This window comes from Colletotrichum abscissum (genome assembly GCF_030869225.1).
Source record: "Colletotrichum abscissum strain IMI 504890 chromosome Unknown Scaffold_47.1, whole genome shotgun sequence".
Classification (NCBI taxonomy): domain Eukaryota; kingdom Fungi; phylum Ascomycota; class Sordariomycetes; order Glomerellales; family Glomerellaceae; genus Colletotrichum; species Colletotrichum abscissum.
In genome coordinates, this window is record NW_026850398.1 from 204,470 (window position 1) to 231,076 (window position 26,607).

The 26,607-nt window shown below is 53.3% G+C and overlaps 5 protein-coding genes across 5 annotated transcripts; 3 read left to right on the forward strand and 2 right to left on the reverse strand.

The window, feature by feature from the left end:
* Positions 1-150: 150 nt before the first annotated feature.
* On the reverse strand, positions 151-3,367 carry CABS01_13719 (OPT oligopeptide transporter; the record flags this gene model as incomplete). Its single annotated transcript, XM_060547061.1, has 11 exons — positions 151-880; positions 942-1,197; positions 1,274-1,685; positions 1,745-1,769; positions 1,849-2,185; positions 2,241-2,571; positions 2,622-2,830; positions 2,892-2,973; positions 3,028-3,106; positions 3,170-3,225; positions 3,278-3,367. 11 exons carry the CDS (start codon positions 3,365-3,367, stop codon positions 151-153), a joined length of 2,607 nt encoding a protein of 868 aa, XP_060394651.1.
* Positions 3,368-15,485: 12,118 nt separating this feature from the next.
* On the forward strand, positions 15,486-17,809 carry CABS01_13720 (TBC domain-containing protein; the record flags this gene model as incomplete). The annotated part of the gene is made up of 2 exons (XM_060547062.1): positions 15,486-17,240; positions 17,306-17,809. The coding sequence occupies 2 exons, from the start codon at positions 15,486-15,488 to the stop codon at positions 17,807-17,809; spliced, it is 2,259 nt and encodes a 752-aa protein (XP_060394652.1).
* A 1,394-nt stretch (positions 17,810-19,203) lies between these two features.
* On the reverse strand, positions 19,204-21,586 carry CABS01_13721 (eukaryotic translation initiation factor eIF2A; the record flags this gene model as incomplete). Its single annotated transcript, XM_060547063.1, has 3 exons — positions 19,204-19,626; positions 19,688-21,218; positions 21,315-21,586. 3 exons carry the CDS (start codon positions 21,584-21,586, stop codon positions 19,204-19,206), a joined length of 2,226 nt encoding a protein of 741 aa, XP_060394653.1.
* Positions 21,587-22,371: 785 nt separating this feature from the next.
* CABS01_13722 (T-complex protein 1) lies at positions 22,372-24,366 on the forward strand (the record flags this gene model as incomplete). The annotated part of the gene is made up of 3 exons (XM_060547064.1): positions 22,372-22,775; positions 22,852-24,226; positions 24,307-24,366. Coding segments are annotated over 3 exons (1,839 nt in total), but the record flags the coding sequence as incomplete, so codon positions are not given.
* A 1,204-nt stretch (positions 24,367-25,570) lies between these two features.
* Positions 25,571-25,936, forward strand: CABS01_13723 (uncharacterized protein; the record flags this gene model as incomplete). The annotated part of the gene is made up of 1 exon (XM_060547065.1): positions 25,571-25,936. One exon carries the CDS (start codon positions 25,571-25,573, stop codon positions 25,934-25,936), a length of 366 nt encoding a protein of 121 aa, XP_060394655.1.
* Positions 25,937-26,607: the final 671 nt, after the last annotated feature.

The window sequence follows — 26,607 nt, forward strand, 5'->3', positions numbered from 1 at the left end:
CTCATATCTGTCTTAGTCATGATTAGACGTTAATCAACGAATGTATGTGAATCAAAGGATTGATCTGACGGAAGACCCGCCGCGGTTCACATCATTGCGTGCCCAACAGAAGCAGTAAACGCCCAGTGGGACAAGCAGCGATGAAGCAGCTCAGGGGGCGGGAACCTGGGAGGGGTTCCACCAAGGGTAGAAGCGTTCGCCCTCGGCCAGGGACTTGAGAGTACATGCGGAACCCTCGCAGCCGGCGCCGATCTGAGAGGTGCCCCACCAGTTGACTTCCGCGCCGAGCCACTGCACAGTGAAGAGCATGAGAATGCCCGAAAGTGCAATGCCGGCGGAGAAAGAGGCCGACAGGACAAAGTTATACTTGGACCAGAAGGCCAAGTAACGGGTTCGGACGTAGATCCAGGACAGCCAGGCGATGGGGACGGCGGGCCAGGCGTAGGAGAAGCTGTACGGAGCCCAGTTGATGCCTCCGTAGAAGAGAGCAACAGGGTGGAACTGGCGGAGGTAGCGGTTCTTGGGGTAGAACTTGATGAGGTAGTAGAACAGGACCGGCAGAATGATGCCCAAGGGGAATCCGAGCAGGAGGTAGTTGTACTGTCCCTGGTGACCGAAGACTTTGATGGGCCCAATGGTACCCCAGAGCACGGCAGCGGTGAAGAAGGTGTTGGGACCTGGGCAGAAGAAACGCATGGGCGCATCGGGAGTGCAGACGTTGGGGATGTTGATTTGGAAGTTCATCACACCGGTGCAGACGAACGTGGAGATGAGAGTGGCGACCATCTGGCAGGCAAAGGTCTGACGGGGAGGGATCTTAAGGTAGTGAGCCACCTTTAAGTCGTTGGCGAAGTGGACGGCATGGGCGCATGTCACGTAACTAATCAAACGCTATTAGAATCAGGCGTAATCAGAAGGATTGAGAGACTTTTAGGACTTACCCGAAAGACTTGAAGAAGTTCATGGCCAGAGCATTGCCCTGGACCCACATACCACCGATGAACTCAGCCAGAACATTGAGGGTAACCTCAATACCTGTCATGGCCTTGATGATTCCGATAGGAATGACGAAGATAACAGCTAAGAAGATACCGTAGGGAACAACGCCTGGCGTGGTGTAGGTAGGCCACGCCGCAACACCCGCAAAACCGAAGCCCGCAGCGACGATGAGCGTGCCAAGGTACCACCACTCGGAAACTAGAGAAATAGTCAGTGTTTGCCGCATTTAGTTGCCGTGGGAAGCACTTGCCTTCGGGGTATGCAGCCATGAGACGGTTGTGGACATCCTTGTACTCGCCAGAGTCCTCGCCCTCGGCAACGGTCTTCTTCTGGCGGCGGATGCTCGCCCACATGTTCTTGAAGCCCATCACAATCTCGTAGCGGTGGAAAATCGCAACGTGGGTGACAGCAGCAGCGTATAGGGCAAAGAACGCGCCATAGACCAAGGTGTTGGCGGCTGCGAGGTAGGCAGCTGAGTAGTTCATGTACTTCTCGTGGTCATACATGCCGCGGTCATCGAGAGCGCGCGAGACGTTGTAGAGGTTTCCGAAATGGTCAAAGACACGGTTTGAGTTGATTGGGAGGTACGCGGTGTTCCAGGCGTTCGTGTAGTAGAGACCCATAATCACGAATCCAAGCAGCCACATGCCGAGGGTACGGTTGAAAGTGGAAAAGGCAGGGACCATCTATTCAATATCAGCCAAGTCCTGAGTAAGACGTCTTGAGAGTACAAAATAGCACTTACCAAGGGATCGACACTATCGAAAAGCCTATGCCGAGGGAATCAAGTCAGCGAGAAGTTCATTTGGATAAGAGTAGTGCATGGTGAGCCGAGAAGAGTCCACTCACATGACGTTCCAGTCAAAGGTAGGCCAGGGGTTGAACATTCCCAAGCCATTGCGGAAACCTGTCAAAATCTCCAAGTTGTGGTTGTCGGGCGAGATCCAAGTCATCCAGCTGAAGAAGGTGAGGACTTCAAAGATGTAATTGGGGAACCAGAAGTACACAAACATTGCGGCAAAGGACCACAGGAAGAACTTGTATCGAGTCATCGAGTACAGTCTCTTGAATGGTCCCGGGACCGCAATGTTGTTTTCGTTGTGGAGCGCCGAGTTGAGGGCGATGGTGACGAGAGACGCCGGCCACACGCAGTACGAAGGGTACACGATGAACCGACGGGTGAGGCCTGCTCTGCTGTTAGCATAAAATATCCCTTAAAAGTACGCCGTTGCATCACTCACCAGCGAGACCGTAGCCAATGAAGTTTGTAGAGAGCGCAATCAGGATCTGGTAGGCAAAGCTCTTGGCGTATGGCTGGTTGAAGTACTGGGGCAAAACTTGAGTCCACACGATGTACTGGGTGTACGGCAGACTCTTGGCAGTGTTGGCCATAATGGCAATAAGCATGTGCTCCTTCTTATTGAATCGGCCTGGGTTGAGGGGGATCTTGTAACCGAAGACGCTGAAGATAGTGTTCGGCATGAACTTCTCCCATGCCTTACCGAGGGGGAATGCGAGAAGTTGGGCAACGTTGGATTCGATGCTGATGAGGGGCTGACGGATACTGAATAGCTGTTTCTGTCGTTAGCACTGTGGTGCGGACTGGCGGAGCGGCAACTTACCTGGTTGATGAAGGCCAGGAAGACCGAGAAGAAGACGCCAATGGTCCACGCTCGGATCGTTCCACACGGAAGGGAAGGGTCGTCCTTGTTGTCAACGACGGCTCGCACCTCGGCGTAGGGGCTGTTGTTTGTGATCAAAGCAGCCTCAAGCTTCATCTCCCAAATCAGTTGCTCGTGCTTCTCGGGTCTCTCGAAGACGTCCTGGTTGTCTGCCGCTGTGTCAGTCTCACTGGCGCCGAATGTCGCCATCGTTGCGCGTGCTTTACTCACCAAGGAACTCGTGGATTTTCATGAGAACACTGTGAGGAAAGTTCGGGTCTCGGTTATGGATTCTCAGGACAGTCTCCATCATCTGTGTCCTGTGTCAACGACTTCTTGGTGCTATTTAGGTCGTATCTAGACATACCTTGCGCACTCCCTCCAAGGAGAGGGTGGCAGCAACGGCCTTGGCCTCAATTAGATCGTCTTCTGTGACATTGAGGTGCCTTGAGAATTCGTCAGCTCTAGCTAGTTATGGGGATGATCAAGGCGTTTGTTGAGAAACTCACGATTCAAAGGCTTCTTCCTCGGAATTGAGACGGTGGAGCTCCTCGGTATGTGCGCCCTTCATAAGTTGGTCAACTTAATCCGCACTGTTTCTTGCTATTAGAACTTACAGCAGCAAGTTTCTCGTCAGTCAAGACGCCCTGGTCCCTCCCAATGTCAATGGGAGAGACCGGCGAGTCGTTCTTCTCGTCGTTCGCCATCACGCTTTGGGCGGCTGTGAAGTTGGACCTGGGTGTAGAGCAAGAGGCCACGACACAAGACCCAAACCCGGCAGCGTGGGACGCAGCGATAAATAAACATTTTCGAGGAGACTGAAGACGGCCAGGTCGCTTATCAGCGGTACCACATGGTCGGCGCCCAGATGCCAACCGGGTACCTCACACATGATGGGCTGCCACATCTGGATGATGCGAACAGGTCGGCAGGTGGCAAGGTATCCAAGATGATTTTCGGAGGCAGTCCCAGTCTAGGCCGGCTGGGCAACATCTTGGCTGTCTGGTCGAAAGGATCGACCTTCTCGGTCAGGCAGAGAACCGATGAGATGGGGTGGACAGCAGATATGCAAGAGAACGAGGATTGGTCCGTACCGCCAGACCACTGACTTCCAGTCGCGAAGACGGCGACCACAAAGTCTCGGCGCGCGGTGCCACCAGACCAGGAGGCAGGGGAAACATTTGGGTTGCCAGACGACAGCCCAACCGTTGGTTCCTCTGATGGAACAGAGGGACAGGGAAGGGTGGTCGCAGAAGAAGCAGGGTCTTGGACGATATCCTTGCACAGTACTGTCGGATACGTGGGGGAGGGTCAAAATTGGTAGGTTAACGACAAGGCTGGTGGTACGCGCTTGTTGCTTGCCACGTTCTGTGCACACGGGGAAGGTAACGGGTCTAACCATGCTCTCGTACTTTGTGACCAGAGAGTGAAAGTGTGTTCAGTGTGACTTGGGCGGAATTTGTTGTTCGATTATAGATTCTTTTCAGAGACTTGCAGCAAGCAGGAGTACCAAAGACTACATTTGGCGTGATCAGCCTCCGGCATCAACATGAGAAATCGAGGGTCTGTGACGACAGGTCGCGGTGATGTTGAGTAAGAACCTGCTATGCCGTCATCATAGCAAAGGATGAGTCCATTCTAATGGGCCCAGTCTGCCTGGCAGAGGCAGAGGAGTAGGTTGACCTAGACGCCCAGTCAGTCGCGCTATCTTTCCTGACCGCGCTCCAATTGCCCCTTATGTTGAACATTGTAAATAGGGAGGCCTTGGCAAGTCTGATGTTTCCCAGAGGAGCGTGTCAAGGTTCGAAATATGAGAGACGGGAAGGAGCCCAATGTTCAATTGGAGCAGGAATTCGGCCACAAGACGCAGAGAAGTGGTTAGCTCGAAAGGGTGCATGCTTGAAATAAGCTAAATGCATTTCTGCCCAGCCTTACAAAAGGCCGACGGGTACTTTTGTCTTTCTTGGACAATCATATAAGCCGGAACGATATCCGTAGGTTAGGAGGAGATGGAAGAGAGCACTCACAGCACAATAGAGAAAGAAGAGGGAAAAGGGACGAAAAGCAGCCCCCAAAATGGGCACTGAGCATTGTCACGTGTGGCTGTGTGGGGGAAATTAAGGTTAAATTGGCGCTAGCACGGATCACCTACGAACCGATCCGGCTCTTTTTTGTGGCGTAGTGTTCATATGTGGCTGGTGCAGTCTACGTACCGATTGGTGACAGCCGTTGCCTTTTCCCAGCTGCATCCATCTCTACCTATGTTCACACTGCTCTTCTCCGTCCAGATTCACTGCTTGCGATAACACGACCAACTTGTCGGGATTCCGTCTCGATGCGAGACTTGTCCGCCGACGACGCTAATGATACGATCCTCCTCGCAATCCTCAATTAGGCGCCATGTCGGGAACTTTTGCCAGTCACTCACGAGCTTACTTTATCTACTACGTAGGGAGGCCTTCCTCGCATCGCAATGACTGTGAAGAGCGGGGAATAAACATTGTATGACAGGCCAATGCCGTCTTCATGGAAGGCAAGCCGCAGAAGGGTCTCGTTCTCGGTGGTTTTTCTTCTAGCGGCCGTTGCTGGACCCCTGCTTCACACCCTGTCTCTCCCACTCCTCGAGACTCCTTGTCAGCAGTGCCCAGATCTCGCTCGGGGCCAGTCGAATCATCTCGTTGCGCGCAAGTTGTCCAGCCGTACCTTCAACGTCCCATTCAGGCAGGAGGATAACACCCGCTTTATATAAGAACGGCACCACCACTCTCTTGGCTTTCCTTGGTTTCTCTTGGAATTTGCTTGGAACAAAGCCACCGTCGGCGATTAATCCTCGTCCACTCTCGCTATCAGCATTTTCTTCGTCCTTGGCTCCTTGGCACGTTCTGCTATCATTCTCCTCTTCGCCAGAAACTCTCCTCTGCGCGATACCCCTCACGACTCACGAGCGGTGCACACGATCCCTCTTCCCACCCACTTCAAAGTCAAACACCATCAGCACCAACGGGAACAGGCCCCAACTTGCGCCTCGCAGTTACATCGATCAACATCTCGGATAGCTGACGTCTCCCGTCTTGCCCTGCTGCAAGTGGCGTTTCTTAGCTTCTTCGCAGAAAAAGGCAGGTTTTCTGGAAGAATTCAAGGAGAGAGGCGAGTTCAGCTGACGTCGACCGCGGTTGTTGTATTATTCGTCAATCACCCCGGGCTTATCGCAATCTCTCGCCAAGCAATCAAGACCCCTGATGCTCCAGACTGAGCGGGTTTCTCTTTGTTGGAGTCGTCGTATCCCGGTTCACAATTGCCATAGTACGACCCAACCTCCGATGGCAACGAATTTGCGGTACGGTTGCTGCAGCTGATCTCAGTGGCCCCCTCCAGCTGTTGCACGAGCTTCCTACCTCAGGTAGCTTCATGCAGTCCAATCCTGGCGTCGACTTTGTCAGACTGTGAGCGCCAACTTCGAGAGTGTCGCCCCACATCCCACGTCCTTGCGTGCCGGTTGAAGACGAATGCTCTTGGGTTCTGAAGCAGATACCTTGTAGATTACGAAAGGGCGCTTCTTGACCCGCGCCAGACGGAGCCAATTCTCACGATGTGGACTGTCGAATTAGCATTTGCCCACCATCATCACAAATTTCGTGTGGACCACCTCTTCTTCTGCAGGCAGGAACATCCGAATAGTCCATTCGAGATGCAAAAGGACAGAGCTGTATTAGCCGACATACTGTGGATGGTGGCGTCTTGATACCTTTTTCAATATTGCCACATCGATCTTCAATCAAAACGTTACGCGAGACGAAACGGCAATGATGGTATTGGCTGCAGTTGCGTCTACACAGAAGGTCGTCGCTTGAGTAGTCTCGCCGATTTCCACCATCAAATCGTGTTGCGAACTGGCCAATCCGAACGACCTACCTACACGAGAGACGGGGCAGACTTCCTGTTCTAGCAGTCGTGGGATTCTAGTCCAGAGGCCACATCACGCAGACATTCAGCTGCGCCGCAGGTGCAGCGGTCGGCGTTCAATTTTCTCAACCAACGCTCTTCTCTTTGGACCTCGGTATCGTACAGCTGTACGGTGTCAATGCAGTCTGGTGATGCCATAGTCAAAATCTACTAACATGTATAGATGATAACAGGATACCGTCGGCTCGAAACGCTCTGCAACACTCGGCCATTTGAATGGCGCCCCCAAGGTGATGCTTACACCACCCAGCAAAGTCTCCACGGATGATGAACTCCTCATGGGTTGAAACGACAGATGAGACGAAGTCGTTGCCACCAGCTGTGTGGCCCCTTGCTCATGTATCACTGCAACGAGTTTGTGGTATACGAGAGCTCGATGAACGACACATGCTGCTTGGCTCTGATCAGGCGCCATGGCATCAGAGCTGCACGGCGAGTTCTGCCAGCGCCTATCAAGAGACTGTCACTGTCTCCTCTGGAAATGTACCAGCAAAAGAAGGTGAATCCAGGAAAGTAGACCCGGCTGGTTGGTACCATTGTGGTATTGCAGAGACATACGCACATGACATCCACGTCCCTCCGAACCCCCCAGTCTCTTGCCTTCCTCGACCCTGACATACTGTGCCACTCTTGGATCGGCTCGGGTTACCGATGATAAGAGTGTAGTCAGACCCAAACAAGTAGGTGAAGGGGTGGAAAGTCAAGTACGGTAACTGGACCGGTTCTAGAGGAACTTAACCGAGAACACGGGGGGCAAAACTCAAGATTGTCAAAACCAAAGCAACCCGATGATTTTCGACGCAGCCCAACCGACCAACACGATGTTCTGCTTCATGCGCCGAGGCTGTGGCAAGTTGTCTTCGCCGCTGCCTTTCACACAGATATGCATGCTGCAGCCCGCAGCTCAATCCCCTTCTAAGCCAAGAAGTAGTAGAATCGGTCGGTTACTCCAGCAGATGTGTGAATGCCACTTTCATTACATGCGCGTCGTACGGTTGCTCTCGGAGATCCGCAATGTCGGAATATCGCTGGCGTTCGTCGTCAAGAATCAGAGACATCTCCCTTTTGTTCCTTATCATAGACGAGCTTGGCTTAGCAGCACACAGGGCGGGATATGATATCAGATGTGCCGAAATAAGCATGATTTCTCATTCTCTCGCCTCACAGCTACTCTCGTTTCAGTCACTTGAATTCTATGGCCGAATGGTAATGTCATCAATTCTAGCGCCACGTTGTCTTCTATCATCTTACTTTGGTGCCAAAATCTTCCGATCATTGATGATTCTTTACAATATAAGGGTCCTACCAGCTGTACCGGTGGTTCACCTCTCCATGCCGTTCTCACTGACTTGGAAATCAGTCTTGTGTTACGTCTTATTGAACAGCATCTCACTCTATAGTCAGAGATCATTGTTCTAGCACTGTCATTCACTCCTCCGAATCTTCCTCTGCTATCTGGCACTCTATTCTCAACTTATGTCAAGGACTATGAGGTCATCGTCTACGAGTTCACTTTACGGATGATATTGCCTAGCCATATGGAAATGAGAGTTTGTTGAGCAGGTCCCCCAAAAAGTACCAAAAGGCCACACTTACCTTCAACTTGAAAGAACAATATCAACATGTGAAACCCTATCTGACGACATTTGATCGCGGTCTCATGTTCACAACTCGCTGTTGCTGACCAGCTTTACGTGGAAATATGCGCAGAGGGCTCTTGGTGAGAGCAACCTCTCATGTAACCGTCGTCATGCTTGCTTCCCATATCTAAATAGAAGGATGAAGACCCCATTGAGCCACGTCCTCCCTCTCGTCTCGTCCGATTCATTCTTCTCTTGCTAAGAAGTAGACAGAACGTGAGAACGGCTGTGAGGTAGTACCCTTCGAGAGCCATAAGAGTCATTCAACCGAAACGTTGAAAGTTCTAACGGTCGACGATAACTATTGAAGTTCCTTCAAAAACATTTCTGCAACTATCCATCGGGAATCCCGTCAATAAAGGAAGATAAATCACCAGTCTTTTTCTCGACATCATGACGTTGACAGGTCCCCCCAGAGCCCTCTTTAGACCTGCACTGGCCGTCATTGACGAAGTAGTAAGAGAGCTACAGCAGCGCAGGACTTTGATTCCTCGGCTTGGGCCACGACAGTAACGTCACGTTACGAATGCTGGCTCTCAGCTTCAGACGACGAGACATATCTGAGTGGCTGATATACTCAACCTTTCAAGGTCTGTCGCATGATGGAGTCAAGATCGCGGCCGTGCCTCATGCCGATGGGCCGACGAGAAGGTCTCGCAGGAATAATATATACTTGATGGGTGAAAGGCTGACTACTGTCTCCGGCTGGATTTCCGGCGAGAGACGAATCCTTGGAAGGCTGAAAGGCCCGAAGCCACGCTATATGTTCATGGCACAGATGAATCCCTTGGGGGGACATCACCATCACAGCGCTGTCGGCTTCCAAGAGAGAATTGGGATGGAAGGCTTCGAACCCGACGTGGGCTCGACCATGTGGCACGGAGCGGCAGACTTCGGGCTCATCTTACTCAGTCTCTGCACGCAGGCCTGGCTGTGATATGCCGAAATGCTTGTCTGGACAGAAGCTGAGGACCACAATAGCGGAAGGTGTTCTTGCTGGTCCCGCCCACCTGGGCGGGTTTCCGTAATGAGATGTAGTCTCATCGTACCTTGAAGGCCCGGACTTTGTCCTATCATTCTCGTCTCTAGAAACCCGCTGTCTCAGTCTTTACCAGTAATAGAGCTGACAGCCTGCCGCCCTCCTTGCTGCATTGTATATTCAGAGATGGAGCAATTTCCGATGGGTGGAGTATTAGTAGAGCACAGTAGACATGGGGAAGCAAACGGGTGCCCAGGATATTCATCATCCCCAATACTGCGAGATGAGTCTACACATTGTGCAAACATCTTCATCTAGTGCTTTGCCATGAAGCTACACGGCCGGGAGGGGAACGATGGCGAATGCGGGGCACGGAGGCGGGAACGAATGATTTAGACGGAGGGGAGAGGCCACTTGATGGAGGCCCGAAGAGAGCTCATACGAAGTTACGGCGCCTAGTCAGTTGGAGTGACGAATATCTGGTCAACTACCAATTGATACATGCTCTGTCACATCTAGAGAGAAGAGGTCCGGATCAGCTGAAGAGGAGGATGGCCAGGATGTCGCCGAGGAGGCTGTTTCGTATAACACTGACGAGGCACATGGTATTCGCACTCGCAAAGGATGTTGAGAAATGATGATGGGCCCATAGTACTCGGGGGCAGATCAAGAGCATACGACCGATGTAAGTGGTGTATGTGTCATGAGGGTTTACATCCTGTCATTGATTGACCAAACACTGCAATTCGGAAAGCTCGTCACGAACCTGAAGTACTTCTTCAGCCGGTACTCACCCTTCCAATGATGAGTGAAGTTACACACATAATATTCCGACAAGCTGAAGGCGCTTCTTGAATGCTGCGGAACCTAACTGCGATTAAGCTTGAAAACATTCCGTCCGTTGCACGCGCCGCGTGTTCTCAACTGCTGTGCTCCCACAGCTATGAGAAATGCCATTCATGTTAGTCTGTCTCAGCCCTTTCTTCATTCACGTTTCAGCGGTGGCTACGGTGTTGAGATCTTTGTCCTTGTAAAACCCTCATCTTTCACCAGCGCTGGGTGTTAGATGCCCCTGGAGATGTCGTCAAGTAGCCCATGTCGATAATTGAGGCTGCGCACGCCAGATCTCGTGACTGTCGCGAAGGGATGTGGCTGAGTTTCTTGTGTCACAGAGAAGTGTTTGAATACACACACCCGCGAGACAGTGACCATAGATTTTCCGGTGTCACCAGGAACATGGACTTTGAGATTTGGGTGGATTGAACATAGGATCCCCTTTCCATTAGACTGCACACCTGGATCACGACCACGGATATGGTGGAGGGGCGCACACACACCACACACATCTGTCGCTCGGCCTAGTTCGTCCCGCAGATCGTCATCAAGGTCAGGGTCCCGGCCAACTAAGCTAGATCTCAAAAGTATTTTGTCGCACAGAATTCTTCAGTAGAAATAAATGACCTTTTGATTCAGATCTGCTGAATTCGTTCTCTGACTGGTGAGACACACGCATCAATTGGGAGAGTTGCCTCGTGAACCGGCTAGCTCGGGGCATGGGGAATGCAATATCTGGTTATTAATAGCATTGTATAAAAAAGAAGGAAGAATGAGAATGAGGCGCCTAAATTGATTGTTGTGCCATCCGCCAACCTAATCTTGCTCGACTTGCTTCCGCGACTTGGATGGAATGTTGGCCAGGCATGTCTCATATTCGATGTCATTATTGTCATTATCACCTGAGGAGAGCCGCACCTGAGAGGTTCTGGCAGTGCCGGTAGTACCATTCACTGTGGCCCTGGCGACGATGTCGCGACAGCTGACTGGTAGCCTGACAATGTGACCAACACTGCGAGCTAGGATTGATCCCTAGGTAACGTTAAACATCATTACTGGGTACGGCCATGAAGTAGGTCCTCGACCAAGGCCAATAGTTATCAATGCTGATGCTGCGGGATACTCTGAAACACTTCAAACTGCTCTGGAATATGGCGAAGATGTAGGCTGATTCGTTGTTCACCAGAAACATGAGAGATGGATTGAATTCCTCAACGAAGGCGCCGCTTCCTGCCAATGCAAGTTTCGGTGGCCGACTCTGACAGCTCGTGGTGATGTGTCTAGCCCATTGCCCTGCATGCATCAGCAACGTCACGGAGGACAGCTGGCATATGCAGAGAACGTGTCCCGCTAGTCGTTAGAGACGCCTTGACATTCGCGTCTTGGGAGCTCGGTCGGTAGTGGTTTTCAGCCACCGCAATGTGAAAGACTTGAGAAACCAACACAACTTTTTTCTTAAGCCTGATGGGGAAGCGCGATGCCGGCAGCTCTAGCGGCGATTTCCATAGAACCAAGTACGGATAAGCGCCGGCGGTCTGCAGTAACCCTTTCAACGGCGTTGCGCCTGGCTCGGGTTGGTGCAGCGCTTATCAACACCATTGGAAGGCACTTGCCGAGAAGCTTGGGTACTGTCAGCATAGGTAGCTTTCATTCAACTGTTTCTGAGGAGGCTGGGGCCAGAACCCAGGAGCTTCAGGAGCTTCAGAAACGTTGGTGTTGATGATGACCCCGAGGTCGCCGACAGCCATGTTCGCGGGTCTTCTCAGCATGTGCTAGGCCGTGCTTTATAATGTTTTGACCCTACGTTACCAAGAAAAGATAAGGGCGGGTGAGGATGACTCGGGTCATGAAGATGGGATGAAGGTGCTGCGGCTGGCTGGACGTCATTGTGCCCGGGACAGATGGCAAGAATAATCATGTGCCATTGCTTCGGATGACCAGAGCCAAGTGCACTGACACTGCAAAGATATACTGGAAGAGGTCGAGGACGAGAAGTTACCTTAACGAGAGTGAGCCGAGGAAATGATGCCGTCATGGCGATTGGTCGTGTTTGGTGCAGGCGCTTACTGAGGTCATCGCGGCGGTTACTTTATGCCCAAGGTCGTATCAGACGCGAATGAGTAGTCGATCCAGATGGACGATACCGATGGTGAGGGCAACCTACGTCTCGCGTTGCGAACTCACTGTTCGGATGAGATGAAATGCGGCAGCATTGAACAATTGTGAGAGGAAGAAGAAAAGAGGCGTGTTCGAGGAACAGTCGCATCACAGGATAAGATTAGTTGGATGATGTGCAATGACGGCAGGCCTCCAAAGTCCTCAGCGCGAGAAACAATCAGAAACGGCCGGGGCGTTTCAATTGACGTGCCCTCCAGTTCGTGGTGAGTCTGACGGTGCTCGACCATCGTCTGAGGTTTTGTTAGGTAAGCACCCGAGAAGGGAGGAAGACGTGCATGAACTCAGTGTCATGTCACAGAGGTGTGGACTGTGAGTGACATGAGTGTGCGTGTGGCAGTGGCCAGTGTGTGAGAGTGTGGATGGGAGCGGCACTTGCAAGGTGAGAGTAAGCAGTCACTCAGAGTCTCAGGTGCAGTGAGAGTGAGTGAGGGGACGGGAAATGACACTGGAGACGGGAGATGAGTGGATCGGACCTCCGATGGGTCCGAGTGAGGCAGTGAGCGGGCGGCCGATAGTAAACCCGGGCCTGGTTCGACGCCGGGCCGTTGATCTCAGCTGAAGTGTGGTGACAATCACAGCTGGACAGGCGGCGATGGGCAGGGCGAGCAGGCAGGAACCCGGCAGCTTTTTTGACGGTTGAGAGACTTGTGGGTGCCGTAGATGCGTTGTTACTGGTGCAAATGGTGTGCGTCTTGTCGACTCTGGCGAGTGACTGAGTCGTGAGAGGTGGAGGTACACGGGGGGAGGTATCCTTGCGGACCCGAGCCAGATTGACGTGGGTGGAGTCCCTGGTGGGCAGTACTTGCGATCTTGTACCTAAGCGAGAATTACATCTGCAGCTGTGGGCGGATTTGGAGGTCTCGACTCATCTGGCCACTGTCTACAGCATTTCCTTTCCATTTCCTTTTGATTGTTGCCCTCTGCAGAGTGCAGACCGACAGTTGGATTGACAGCCTGCGCACAGCTGGCCAATTTTGGCAGTGCATATTCTCTCAATGTCAGAAGCTCGATCTCTCAGAGCTCACTCGAGTAAGGTAATCCTGGACGTCGGGCCAGACCACGGCTGCCGTCTGCATGCTGATATTTGACAATGTCCGGGTGGATCAAGGACATTGTCTCCCCGTTGCCATGGCGGCCTCTGAGTGGTTCAAGGTCCAGGATTAACCTCCCACCCTCCCATGCAACTTCACAGTGAGGTCGAGTGCTGGTGCGTGACTGTGACTGACTGTGTGTGTGTGTCCCCTGGCGGTGCCATGTTTCGCGCGAGGTTCTGCACCCAGAGAGCCTGTTCTTTTCTTCGGTTTCCCAGCTGGATGGCTGCAGTGATGATCCAGGGCCAGCACACCCACTTGGACACAGCCTGCATTCGTCCAATCTGCCGCCTGCATAAACTGAGATCATGATTGCAACTCTTGTTTATCACGCTGGTGGGAGTCAGGATTTCTGGGATTCATGGAAAGAGTATTCTCTCATAGAACATGTTAGTGTTGTGTACATGCACCACGGACATTGCGCTCTGCAGTCGTTTTGACCACTAGCAGAGTACGTACCCGATGTGGAAATAGAACCTGTCGAGATACCTCACAGATAGCACCTCAAGGTAAGTACCTGCCGTGCACAATACCTGGAAGGAGAGACCTTTGCATTGCGGGAAGTGAGGAAGGAAGGGGGAGAAAAGGTACGTCCCCTCCAGGTACCGCCGACATCTCCGCCCCCAATCAGAAAGGGGAAGAAAATCTTCTCCACGTCCACCACCTCTAAGGCTCTCCCTCAACCGCGAGTCTCCGTGTCTCTTCAAACTCCTCCCATCCATGATCCCTATCCCGTCCCTCTCTCTCTCTCCTTGATTCTTCCCCATTGGCATCTGCATCGGATCCTGTTTTCCCTCCCCCCCTTTTGCCCCGTTTTGCCCTGGTTTTTCCTTCGACAACACCGCCGGAAGGTTGTTCGTCCTGTCTCGTCCGCTGTCTTCCCTGTCCCTGCTCACTTCACTCTTGTCTGCTGTATGCATAGCTCAACTCATCGTTGATTTGCCGCTCATTTGCTTGCTCTCTCCAATCTGCCGTCATTTCGGCTCTACCCAATTGCCCATTGCGTCTTCACCCCTCCTCATCTCCCGTCATCTGTTTTTTTTTTCTCACTATCCTCTGCCATTTCGAAAGTCTTGGACTCGGCTCGTCATCTACCTACCTCGAGTCTCCTCTGGCATCCCATCCATCATCCCACGCTCGCTACTTTTACCTTGCCTTAGTATTCTTTGGATCCCTTTCGTTTCACTCACCCCTCCAGCCCTATCCCGTCCGTGCCTATCAATTGACACCTCTGCATTATTGTCCGGGTCTTCATACACTATTACATGCCGTCGCTCGCTACCTCACCTTGCCAACAACGCATCCATACCTTAGACCTCGACATACCGCACCAGTAACTGTTACCGCTCTTCTTACCGCTAGATTGTCGCCGTTCACGGACTTTACATCGCTGTTTCCTCTATCCGTATCCGTACATTCGTTCACTCGTCCGCACCGCACCAACAACCGCCAACACGCACATTCTTGCATCACGTATCATACTATACAACAAGTCCCGTACAATATCAATAACCGGACCCGAGGTCAACGCTTTCAGCTGTCATCATCCCATTTTGTCCCGATCAACGACGCATACTCCCATCACTGCGTGCTGTCCATACAACACGTCCTGTGACCTTGACAACCGGCCACCCCGCCGTCACTATCCCAGCCATTTCGAGACACTTCACCTGGGCTTTCGTACACGCTGAGCATCAAGGGGTCCCTCCCCACAGACAGTCTGCCTTCGTCTCGTCTCATCATCCCTCGTCAGAAAGACAAGACGACCAAGCACCAGCCAAGCCCTGAGCCAGGGATTGCCCGCTACGCATAATTGCGCCTTGCGAACCACCCGCGCAACCCGCAACCACTCTCCCACCTCAAGGTTCCAACGCCCAGATCCCAGCAATCATTACAGCATAGCCTGGTCCATTTCCCTTGCTCCACCAACCCGCACCCAGACCCAGGTCCCGACTCCCAAGCAACCTGCCCAAGGGGCCCTCCACCATCCACCCTATTCTGGACTGTTGCCCCGTCCTTCCAAGGCCTGGCCACGACAATCTCGACCAGAGATACCGCCAAACAAGCTTTTTGTCTTGTTTTCTCTTCCTCCCTTTCGTTTCCTTCCTTTTCCTTCTCCTCGATACTCGGCGATGCAATGATGATATACGGGCATCAAGACGTTGATCTCGCGGGTCCTAGTCCAGGTTCACCGCCAGGTATGACGTCCTCAAAGTCGTCAAAGTCCTCTTCCTTCAAGTCCTTCCATTCCGACGACAATAGCGTCCTGGACGACGTTAGCCATTTTGAAGAAATCGGTCTAGATGACGATGCTTCTCATTACGACACACAACGCGTTCGCGAGTCCCATTCGAAGCCCTCTCAACCTTACTCGAGATCCTACGCCAACGACTTCCGCCCTCCGTCATGGAAACCACCCCATTCCCGCTCTCCGCCGGTGACACGAGACCTCGCGAAGCCTAGAAGCTCAGGTCCCACGGCCGACCTCGCTCCCCACTCTCGCGGTTCCTCTCGACCTCCTTTCTTGAGCTTGAAGACCGACAGCCACGTTCTCAACCGCCGCAGCCCAAGCGCTGGCCGCCTTCCCGATCCCCGTCGAAGCCCGGTGAACCCGGTAAACCCTCGAGGTTTCGCGAGCCACTCGACGACTTCCCTTCAATTCCCTCGCAAGAACCGCAGCCCGAGCCCGAACTTCTCACTATTGCCGAGAGACCCCAATGTACCCCTGAAACCGCGCCGGGGCAGCTGGCAGTCGAACCAAGACAGAAAATCCACATTTGAGTTGGAAAAAGAGTGCGACGAGGATGACACGGACGACATTCCCGACGGCCTTATTCTCGACAATGTTCCCATCTCTCCTCGACCCAAGCTTGAGCGGACGCAGAGCAGGCCAACTTCCTCTGGAGCATCTCCTAACCGGCCGCCAAAGGAACGTGTTCGCAGTGTGGGCAACGGAACATCTCCAATCCCAGTTGAGACGGGATGCCTGCGTTCACCGTCGTGGAAGTCCGACACAGCTCTGTCCTCGATTGGCGAACGTGGCCCTGAACCGCTCAAGACTCGGGCAAGAAGCTGGAATCTCGCACTGGCAGAACTCAATGCCGATGCCAAGGACTTGACGGAGAAGCTCGAGGAGCACTCGGATTATGTGCGTGAAAAGGCCGCTGAAAATGCCAACCCTACAGGACGTCACACGTGGAATGGCAAATCTCTCGAACAACACGCCCAGAAGCCCCGCGTCAAGTCCGCTCTTCCCGAACTTCCTTCACTGCGGAGTCAAACCAACATCATGATCGACCCACTCCCAGTTTCCAAGGAAAAGGAGGCTGTGCTCAGTCGCACCAGACCATCATGGCTTCCTCCCAAGGATCCCGCGGAAGAGAAGCGTCATCTGCGTGAATATAAGAAGATGATGGCACGCAGCGCCGAGGCAGATCGCCGCCGTGAGGCTTCGCGTCTCGCGCGGAAATCTTCACGCGATCTGAAGGTTGACAGCTTGATGCATATTTGGGAAGACGACATCATTCCGACATGGACCGACGCAATCCGCGAACGTCGCACCCGTGAGCTGTGGTGGAAGGGAATCGCTCCGCGCAGCAGAGGTCAGGTCTGGTCCAGGGCCATTGGCAACGAACTTGGCCTGTCGGAAAAGTCCTACAAGGCCGCCCTCGGCCGGTCCCAGGAGCTCGAGGAGCGAGTCAAGGCTGGCAAGGGCGATTCGGAGGATATCCAGAGAGCCGCATGGCTGTCAGCTATCCGCAAAGACGTGGCCGAACACACATGGCAGGATCTTCGAATTTTCCAAGTCGGCGGGCCACTTCACCAGAGCCTCGTTGACGTCCTGTTCGCCTATGCGCTGTACCGGAGCGATATCGGCTACGTCAAGGGCTGCAACGTAAGTCCACCTCAAGTCTCACAAACATCGTTTGGAGTGCTATCATGAACTAACTCCCTTCGCAGACCGTCGCCGCCCTTCTGTTACTGAACCTTCCCTCGCCGTCCGCAACATTTATCGCCCTGGCCAACGTCCTAAACCGCCCGTTGCCTCTGAGCTTTTACTCAGAAGATCCCGGCGCGAAGGCTTCAGCCTACAACCTCGTGATGCAGACTTTGAGCGTCAAGGCTCCACGTCTTCACGAGCACCTGACCAAAGATATTTCCGAGGGTGACGCAGATTTCTACCTCGGCAACTTCTTCATGGGACTCGGAACCACACATCTGGCTATGGACGAAGCCGCTCGCCTGTGGGACGTCTACGTCTTTGAGGGCGATGCGGTCTTGGTTCGAGCAGCTGTGGCCACGCTCATGCGTCACGAAATGGCACTCCTTGGCGCCAAGTCGGCTGGAGAAGCCAAGAAGCTGGTCGAAAGCAGCGCCAACAAGGATGGCCGTAAGGCTGTAGTTGGCGACGATGGTGCCGAAGACCAGTGGATGCGATCCGTTCGGGAAGCGGGCAAAGCCTAGTCTGTTCCGAACGGTCTCGTATTGAAAAGTCCTTTTACGCTTGATGAATATTTCGGCTTTGGAAAAATACGACATGATCCTAACTGTTTATATCTAATCTCCTGGGCCGGTGTCGTACCGGCCCTTCTATCGGAGGCAATCGCACATACACCGAAAAACCAACAGCACTCAACTCAGCTCACATAAGGCAGTCGGCTGCAAGCTGTCTACTAGTGGGCGTGTATAAAGAGCAACCGGCGTCTGCGGCGCGATGGACATTACCTGTGGGAGCTGGTTTTTTGTAGCAACCCTTTTTGTTTTTTTTTTCGTCTCTTTACCTGTACGGGATATATACTATTCTCATCTGTCGCCTGGAAGTTTCGCAGTGCGCGAGCATCCTCATGGGCAAAGACAGACATTCTTATTGTGGCATGTAGATATACAGACGCTGGGCGCCGAGGAACTTGACCATGCGGAACGTGGCAGGCCCGGCTTTCCCTGCGGATAAAACAATGTTTATGTTTCTCCTGGGACGAGAGACGATCCCGGATAGAGGATGTAACCTGTATTGGTTCTACACCGTCGTCGTGTAGGGGCGCGTCGTTTACCCCGTAAGACAGACGACCCAGGGGTTGGGGTTTAGCATCAAACATTTTCTGGCGTCGCTAGCGATCCGCATCTTGCTTTCATTTCTTGAACCGGGCGGGGTTCATGGCTTATTTTTTTCCCCAGAGGTGTCGATCACCTCTTTGATATCCCATTCGTATCATAGTCGTATTGTAGAAGAACCCATGTGTGCTAGTATTACAACTTAAACCTGCGTCTATGGTCCATCAAGACAGTGAGACAATCGTGACAACTACTGTGACGTAGCTTTACAAGGACTATCAAGGTCTTTCACAAGGCGAATATGACTTGTCAAAGACTTCATCTGAGCTAAGATATACTTGGATGTTATGTGACGTTCGATTACCATTGGCTCTACAAGAGTGTCGTCCATCTCGCATATCAAGCAGGATACCTTGGGCTGTATCGTCGTGTATGCATGCCATCACCGAGATACCCCCAAACATTTAGTCACGATAGACATCATGAACAGCTTGACTTCAGTTGCACTCACGAGCGTCATGCAACACGTGTGTCTTCAAATCCGTGAATTAACCTTCCTGTGCAGATGCCTCAACCTCACCTAACCGCCCAAATGGGAAAACAACTGGGAAAGGCTTGTTGTGACGGGCCCCCTTTAGACTTTTCACTCCTCATCATGGCCCCCTTTTTGGCTACTTTTTCCAGGAACTGCGACGACAACTTGTGGGCGGACGATGGCTGGTTTGCTTCCGTCCTCATCTAAAAAACACAACGAAAAAATATCACCCAACCTCTTCATGTGTCATCTCTTGCCTTAACTAACCCTTTTAGTTGACAATCTCCTCCGTCTCCTCGAGAACCTCCTCCACAATCTCCTCAATGATCTGCTCCTCGCCCTCGCTGGCCTGCGTCTTCTGGGAGAGGAGGTAGGCGACAATGTCCAAGGGCAGGCCGAGGTCCTTGCGCTCCTCGGCGACCTCCTCCTCGATGGACTCACGCCAGGCGACCCACTCGGCGAGCTGGCGACGGCGGGCCTCGACGACCTCGCGGTCGGCAGAGGCACCACGGTCCATATCCTCCTGCTCGAAGACGCGACTGTACTCGCGCAGGTTCTTGCGGATCTGCTTCTGCTCCTCCTTGGTGAGCAGCGTCGGGGGGCGAGGGCGCCACGCGAGCTGCTTGAACTTCTCGACGGGCTCCTCGCGGAGAGCCTCACCCTTGAAGTCGTAGATGTGGTATCCGTTTTCCATCTATAGTCCGTTTCGTTAGTAATTGCGTTCATTTGGTCAGGGAAAAAGCATGACCACATACAGAGTGCTTCCAGGCGGAGGCCCAGGTGGCGACGAAACGTCCTGAGGGGTCCCACTCAATGTCGGTGACACCGTAGTGGTCGCCGGTGTTCATGAGCTGGAGGTTGGCGGTCAGGTCCTTGTCTGACTCGGGCTTCTCACCCTCAAAGTCGAGGTCGAAGAAGTCAAGGTCGGAGCTCTGCTGGTTGTGGACGGTGGCGATCACGACGAATCTACCGCGGGGGGACCAGTAGATGGCGTTGCTGTTCTTCTTCTCCAGGGTGCGGAGGTGCTTGAAGTTACCAACGACGTTGCCCTTGGCCTTCTCGGGGCAGAAGAAGGAGACGGAGGTCTTGGGGGCGACGGCGACAGCGCCGACGGGCTCCGTTGTCGTGATGATGACGAATCTGTCACCCTTGGGCTCCCAGGCAAAGTTAATGACTGTGTCCTTGATGGTGTCGACAACCTCGACGGGAACGCCCTTCTCCTTGATGCGGAAGATCTCGAGAGTGGTGGCCTGGGACTTCTTGGACTTGGAGTGACGATCGACCTTGACGCAGAGGTATGAGGCATCGGATTGCCAGTGGAGCTTTGCGTCAGAGACGCTGAAGAGGGGCAGTTGACGGACAACCTCCTTGCTGGGGATGCTCATAAGACCAACCTTGGCGGGGTTGCTGCCAATTTCGGGTGTCCAGTAGGTAAGAAGCTGCTCATATGTCTTGATACCATCTCTTTGGACGCTAGCCGGGGCCCAGTCGAACTCCATGATACCCTCGATCTTGATGGAAGTCTTGTCGAGGAGGTTCATGCGGGGGAGCTCGTAGACGGAGATACCGGTCTGGTAGTTGAGACGCGCGACGTACTTGTCATCGGCGGACCACTTGAAAGCGGGCCAGAGCAGCTTGCGCTGCTTTGCCTCGTCCATACCCTCCATATCCAGGTTGGCGAAGGAACGAATGGGCTTGCCAGACTCGACACTCCAGATAACGTAGTTCTTGCCATCATCATCGACAGACAAGGCCGGGTGGCCCTCGTCGGGGATGGAGATGGGGCGAGCAGACCATGTCACCAGGTACTTCTCGGAAGGAGACCAGTCGACAAAGGTGACAAAGGGGTGAGGGAAACGCTTCTGCCTTGACCATGACGGGCCACCCCAAGTCTGAACACCCTGGGCGTGGACCGAGGTGAGGTAGGTTCCCTGTGGTGACCAGCGGATGAAGCTGTCTGTCCAGTTTTGACGGTCAACAACGTTCTCGGGGACGTCCTTCTCGTTGTTCCAGAAGACGCCAACGGTGTCGCCGCGATACATGGCGAACTGGTCTCTTCCACGTCCGCTGGGGTCCTTCATGAATGATCTCAGGTGCTCGGTCTCGGTGAACTCCTCAATGTGAGGCGGGGTGTACTCCTCGTGGACCTTGCCTTCGCGGCCGTAGCGGTCGACATCGGTGAGCTTGTTGACGCGGAGGGTGTGCTTCTTGTCGAGAGGGACCTGGTCGAGTCCGCGAACGGCAGCGGCGGCTTCGCTGGGGGAGGAGTACTCGACAAAGGCAAATCTGAGCGGTCATCGTCAGCATCGCTGTCTTGTCTCGAGCGCGATCTCCATCTCTCTGGGTCAGATCCGAGACGGGGATCCACTAGACCAAACGTACCTCAGTGACTTTCCATTGTCGCCCATGGGCATGTAAATCAGATCCTCTCTCGTCTTTCCAACAGAGTTCAGCTTCTTCAGCAAGAACTTGACCAGCTTGGGCTTCTGGTCCTCATTGACTTCGGGAAGGCCATCGATGACCACGAAGGTGTCGTATCCCTGCTCCAGCTGAACCTCGTACTTCTCGCGCAGGTCGGAGATGTCGATCTCCTCCTCATCGTACTCGTCGTCGTCGAGATCTGCCTCGCGCAGATGGTCGAAAGAAGGCGCCATGATTGCGACGACTGGATCAGTCAACAGTCGAGGTGTGGCGGTTGTGAATTCTTCGGATCGGGGGACGGAAGGGGAAGGGGGTACGTGTCTCTCGGCGAGGAAGCGTTGCGATGGCCTTTCTGTGGTGGGAAGGAAAAAAAGAGGTGCCAAATAGAGTGGGGTTGGGGTGGCTTTCCAGTGGTTGAAAAGTGCCCCGCGATTTTCTCGGTTTTTTTGTGAGGGTTTGCGGCTTGCGGAGCGCTTCAATGTGGCTCTGGGTGCAGGGCAAATTCGGTGCAAACTCTACGAAACGGCTCTGGAGATTTGGATGCTAGCGGCTTATCGACTGGATGGATTTCACGTCTTGAAAGGGAGTTCTACAGGGGGTGGCAAAGGGGACCAAACAACTATTGCGCACACAATTTGGACCTCGTTTTGGAAAGTTTTTGGTGATATGGCACATTCGTGTGGGCTGGATTATTCGGTTGTTCCGGTCCCGAGAAAGCCCCTCGCTACTGCCTGGGGCCTTGGGTAAGGTACTTCAATACCTCGTCGCAACGGCCACCTCTAGGAGAGTCACGTGTGGATTCTGCCGGCCGTCACCGTCAGGTACACTTTCCCAATCGGACTGCGTCAGGGTCACGTCTCTCACCGCCCAGAGAAGCTCCCGCCATAAGATGTACCCCGCCAGGTGCCCATTGCTGCCATGAACGCGCACTGACCACTAGTAATTGCTACAGTGGAGGATGGACGTCTGTAGAAACACCACAGCAGCTCTGCTTCGCTGACCACACTGCCTGGAAGCTCCTGCCCAGCACACCCCACTTCGCCAGGCTGAACCCCCCCAAATTTTCTACGACGATTTTCTCGGTGAAGCTCTCCCAAGGCTGAGGATTGTACAACCCAGATACCTTTGCTTTCCCCCCACCCACCCAGTCACCGATTCGACTTTCGATACAGAGTGTCTGCATAATACACATTCACCATGGTTCGTCTCAAACACCTATACCCCCTTGGATGTGGCCCAAGATGCTAACAAATGGGTGCCCCTCCAGTCGTCCTTCAGCCCGACACAAATCTTCGAGGACGGAACTACCGAGGAGAAGGGAGAGAATGCCCGTCTCTCCGCCTTCGTTGGCGCCATCGCCGTCGGTGACCTCGTCAAGAGCACTCTCGGCCCCAAGGGTATGGACAAGATTCTGCAGTCTGCGTATGTTGAACCCCGCCAAATTCAATAACCCCCCATTTACCGCCTTGATCCACTGACATGGCTGACAAACGTCCAGATCGACTGGCGAGATCATGGTCACGAACGACGGCGCTACCATTCTAAAGTCCATTGCCCTCGACAACGCGGCGGCCAAGGTGCTGGTGAACATCTCCAAGGTCCAGGACGATGAAGTCGGTGATGGTACCACCTCCGTTGCCGTCCTTGCGGCGGAGCTTCTGCGCGAAGCTGAGAAGCTCGTCGACAAGAAGATCCACCCCCAGACCATTATCGAGGGATACCGGATAGCAAGCCAGGCCGCCCTCAAGGCCCTGAAGGAGTCAGCCGTCGACCGCAGCAACACTCCCGAGGCATTCAGAAAAGACCTGCAGGCCATTGCCCGCACAACCCTCAGCTCCAAGGTCCTGGCCCAGGACCGCGACCATTTCTCCAAGCTCGCCTGCGATGCCGTGCTGCGACTCAAGAACTCCTCCGACCTGAGCCATATCCAAATCATCAAGAAGGCCGGTGGCAAGTTGAGCGACTCGTACCTGGACGAGGGTTTCATTCTCGACAAGAAAATTGGTGTCAACCAGCCCAAGCGCCTCGAGAAGGCCAAGATCCTGGTCGCCAACACCTCTATGGACACAGACAAGATCAAGATCTTTGGCGCTCGCGTCAAGGTGTCAACGACGAGCAAGCTGGCCGACCTCGAGAAGGCCGAGAAGGAGAAGATGAAGGCAAAGGTGGAGAAGATTAAGTCGCACGGCATCAACTGCTTCATCAACAGACAACTCATCTACAACTGGCCCGAGCAGCTTTTCACGGACGCCGGCATCATGTCTATCGAGCACGCCGATTTTGATGGTATTGAGAGATTGGCGTTGGTGACGGGCGGTGAGATTGCCTCAACTTTTGACCACCCCGACCAGGTCAAGTTGGGACAATGCGAGCTTATTGAGGAGGTCATCATTGGCGAGGACACCTTGATCAAGTTCTCTGGTGTCGCTGCTGGCGAGGCATGCACCATTGTGCTGCGTGGTGCCACAGATCAGCTTCTGGACGAGGCAGAGCGCAGTCTGCACGACGCGCTTGCCGTCCTTTCGCAGACGGTGAAGGAGCCATGGACCACTCTGGGTGGTGGATGTGCTGAGATGGTTATGGCCAAGGCTGTCGAGGGTGCCGCCACTCGCGTTGAGGGCAAGAAGCAGATGGCTGTCAGCAGCTTTGCGACTGCGCTGCGCCAGCTGCCCACCATTTTGGCCGACAACGCAGGTCTCGACTCTGGCGAGCTTGTGGCCCGTCTGAGAAAGGCGATTTACGACGGCATGACGAATTATGGTTTGGACCTGCTGTCGCCCGGGGGTGGTATCACCGACATGCGCGACTTGGGTGTCGTTGAGAGTTACAAGCTGAAGAGAGCGGTTGTTTCGTCTGCCAGTGAGGCAGCAGAGGTACGTGCCATACCCGCCTAGCAACGCCTTTGGTGTTGATTGAGAGATGATGTCTGGGATGAATGACTAACACACAGTAGCTTCTTCTCCGCGTAGACGACATCATTCGCGCTGCTCCTAGACAACGGCAGCGCGCTTAAATGACATGCCAGTGATGGCAGCACATGAGGGTTTTCTCGGCAGGAATGGGAGGTCAAGAGAGAGCAAGAAAAAAGTCATATTTGCATGTTGACGTTGGGTCAAAAGACAAAAAGTGAATACCATAGACCGGAGGGGATCAATCTTGGGCTGAATGAATCAATGGCAGTGTCATGAATGATTTGAGCGTCCATTGGTGGATTTCGATGATTGCAGCGTGACTTGACAGGATGTCGACACTATTTGTGATGACCGAATAAGGTGGTATTCACAGATTTGATGCTCCCGATGAGAGCAAGAGACCGGCATCGGACAAGACGAGGTCAGGAGCTGACATGTGGCTGAAATGTGAGGCTTCCTTCGTCTTACCGCATCGGACGGTAAGGTATGGTGTATATCTTGCATGGGAAAGATGCGGCTTAGAGTTGGACGACAATAAGCTTTGCGGTGCCGTTGGCTGGCGAGGAAGAGGAAGGTTTCCTTGTGCATGATCGACGCGGAAAGCCGATGACAGCTAGGGGTACCACGGTAATTGAAATAGGCAGAAGGATTAATGACTTGATTTCTCCGCACGACATTGGTTGAGAAGTTGAGTTTCTGGGTGTCCGTGCAAGTTGCAAAAGTACCAGGAACTCGTGTTTGTATCAGCAAATGAATGATGAGTTCTTGGAGTTTCGTCCTTCCATCCTTTGCGCTCATGACATCCGAACTCTGGCCAACGTCGTTCATCTCAATCTTGCCAGCCGTATCAGCATTCCTTTCCGTCTCTTGTATTCTCCCAAAACTACGGCTCCGGATTTCTGGTCCAAAAAGATGAGAAAAAGATGGCAGCATTGAAGGTCAGGTCCACCGGGCCCGCAGATCGGAATGTCGAGGGATGGAGTCGGAGGGCAAGCATTGTCCATGAGTCGCAATGATTCCGTTCTTTTTTCTCCACACACAACCACAGCCGCTTTCACCAATGACCAATATGTGCGGTACGAGGTACACGTACGACTGTGGCCGTGCAGAAAGCATCCCTCCGGATCGAAGTCAGGAGTAAGGCGTACGAAGTAAGGATTCGACTCCCATTCCTATTCTCTCTGCCGGTTCCAATTACTCGGGCATGGCTTGATGAACCCGTCAGCTAAGGTAAGGTACGGACCTGAGTACTTACGCATCCCGTTCCTGGGAAAGCCACATCAACCGTTACAGAAAGCTGCGCCCATGACGCCATGCTTTCGTCTGTTTGTGTTTCCCGTTTTTTTTTTCCCCTGGTACTCCATACTCCGTGCGACTTCTTCGTGTTCTTCAACCCCAGTATACAAACGGCCCCGTTTGTACGCAGTCTCTGTAGCGAAGCGACAACACAGGTCCAGGCCCAGGCCCAGGCCAAGGCCCATAAGCATCCCAACCCGTCGCGTCCAACGCCACGTTCCTTGGACGACCATTGACCATGGACCAGTGTCCAACACGATACGGGCCAGAGAGTCGGAGAGACTACTACCTACTCCGTACCAGACGGGGATTTGCAGCTTCCAACCAAGGTTCTTGGTGCACCCTCGTGTGTGGACCGGCTGTACCGCACAATGACGGTAGAATGCTACGCCGTACTGGACGGGAGGCCCGCTAGAACATGATTGGCCCGTACCTTGGTCAGAGATAGAAAGAAGGCACAGCAAACGCTGGATGGACTCTCCCAGCCCCTCCAAGTTCCCCGAGTTCTAACTAAAGGGTGGGAAAGAGGAAAGGTTTGGCACTTGGCAGTCGTCGTTGGTGCCATGGTGGTTGCTTGCTTCCCTTCCCGTCTGCTTGTTTGCCTCGTGTTACCTACCTTACCTACCTCTCTGTAATTACCTTACACAGCAATCACAGCAATTAAGTGCCTCATCCGATACGTCTTGGGTGTGTGTAGCGACAGTAGCGACTGCAGCCAAGCAGGCCTCCCATTGCCCCAAGATACCAGATACCTTAGTATTACCTGATAGTCTCCGTATCGAAGTATCCCATCGGGTGGACGTCTCTGTTTGTCACTCGTGTGTGTGTCGGGCGTACGCTAGCCATTCTTCAGAAAGCACTATCCTCGAGCCGGCCTTGTCTTGCATGTTTCTTCTATTCCTTCTTCCCCCATCCCCCCCCCCCCGTCTTTGTCCTTGTTCCCTCTCTTCCATTTGACCATTTCTCTATTTCTGATCTTGGCTTGGTTCAGCTTTGACCTTGCTTTAGCCTTAAATCCCTCCGTCAGCTTACCTACCTACAAGTAC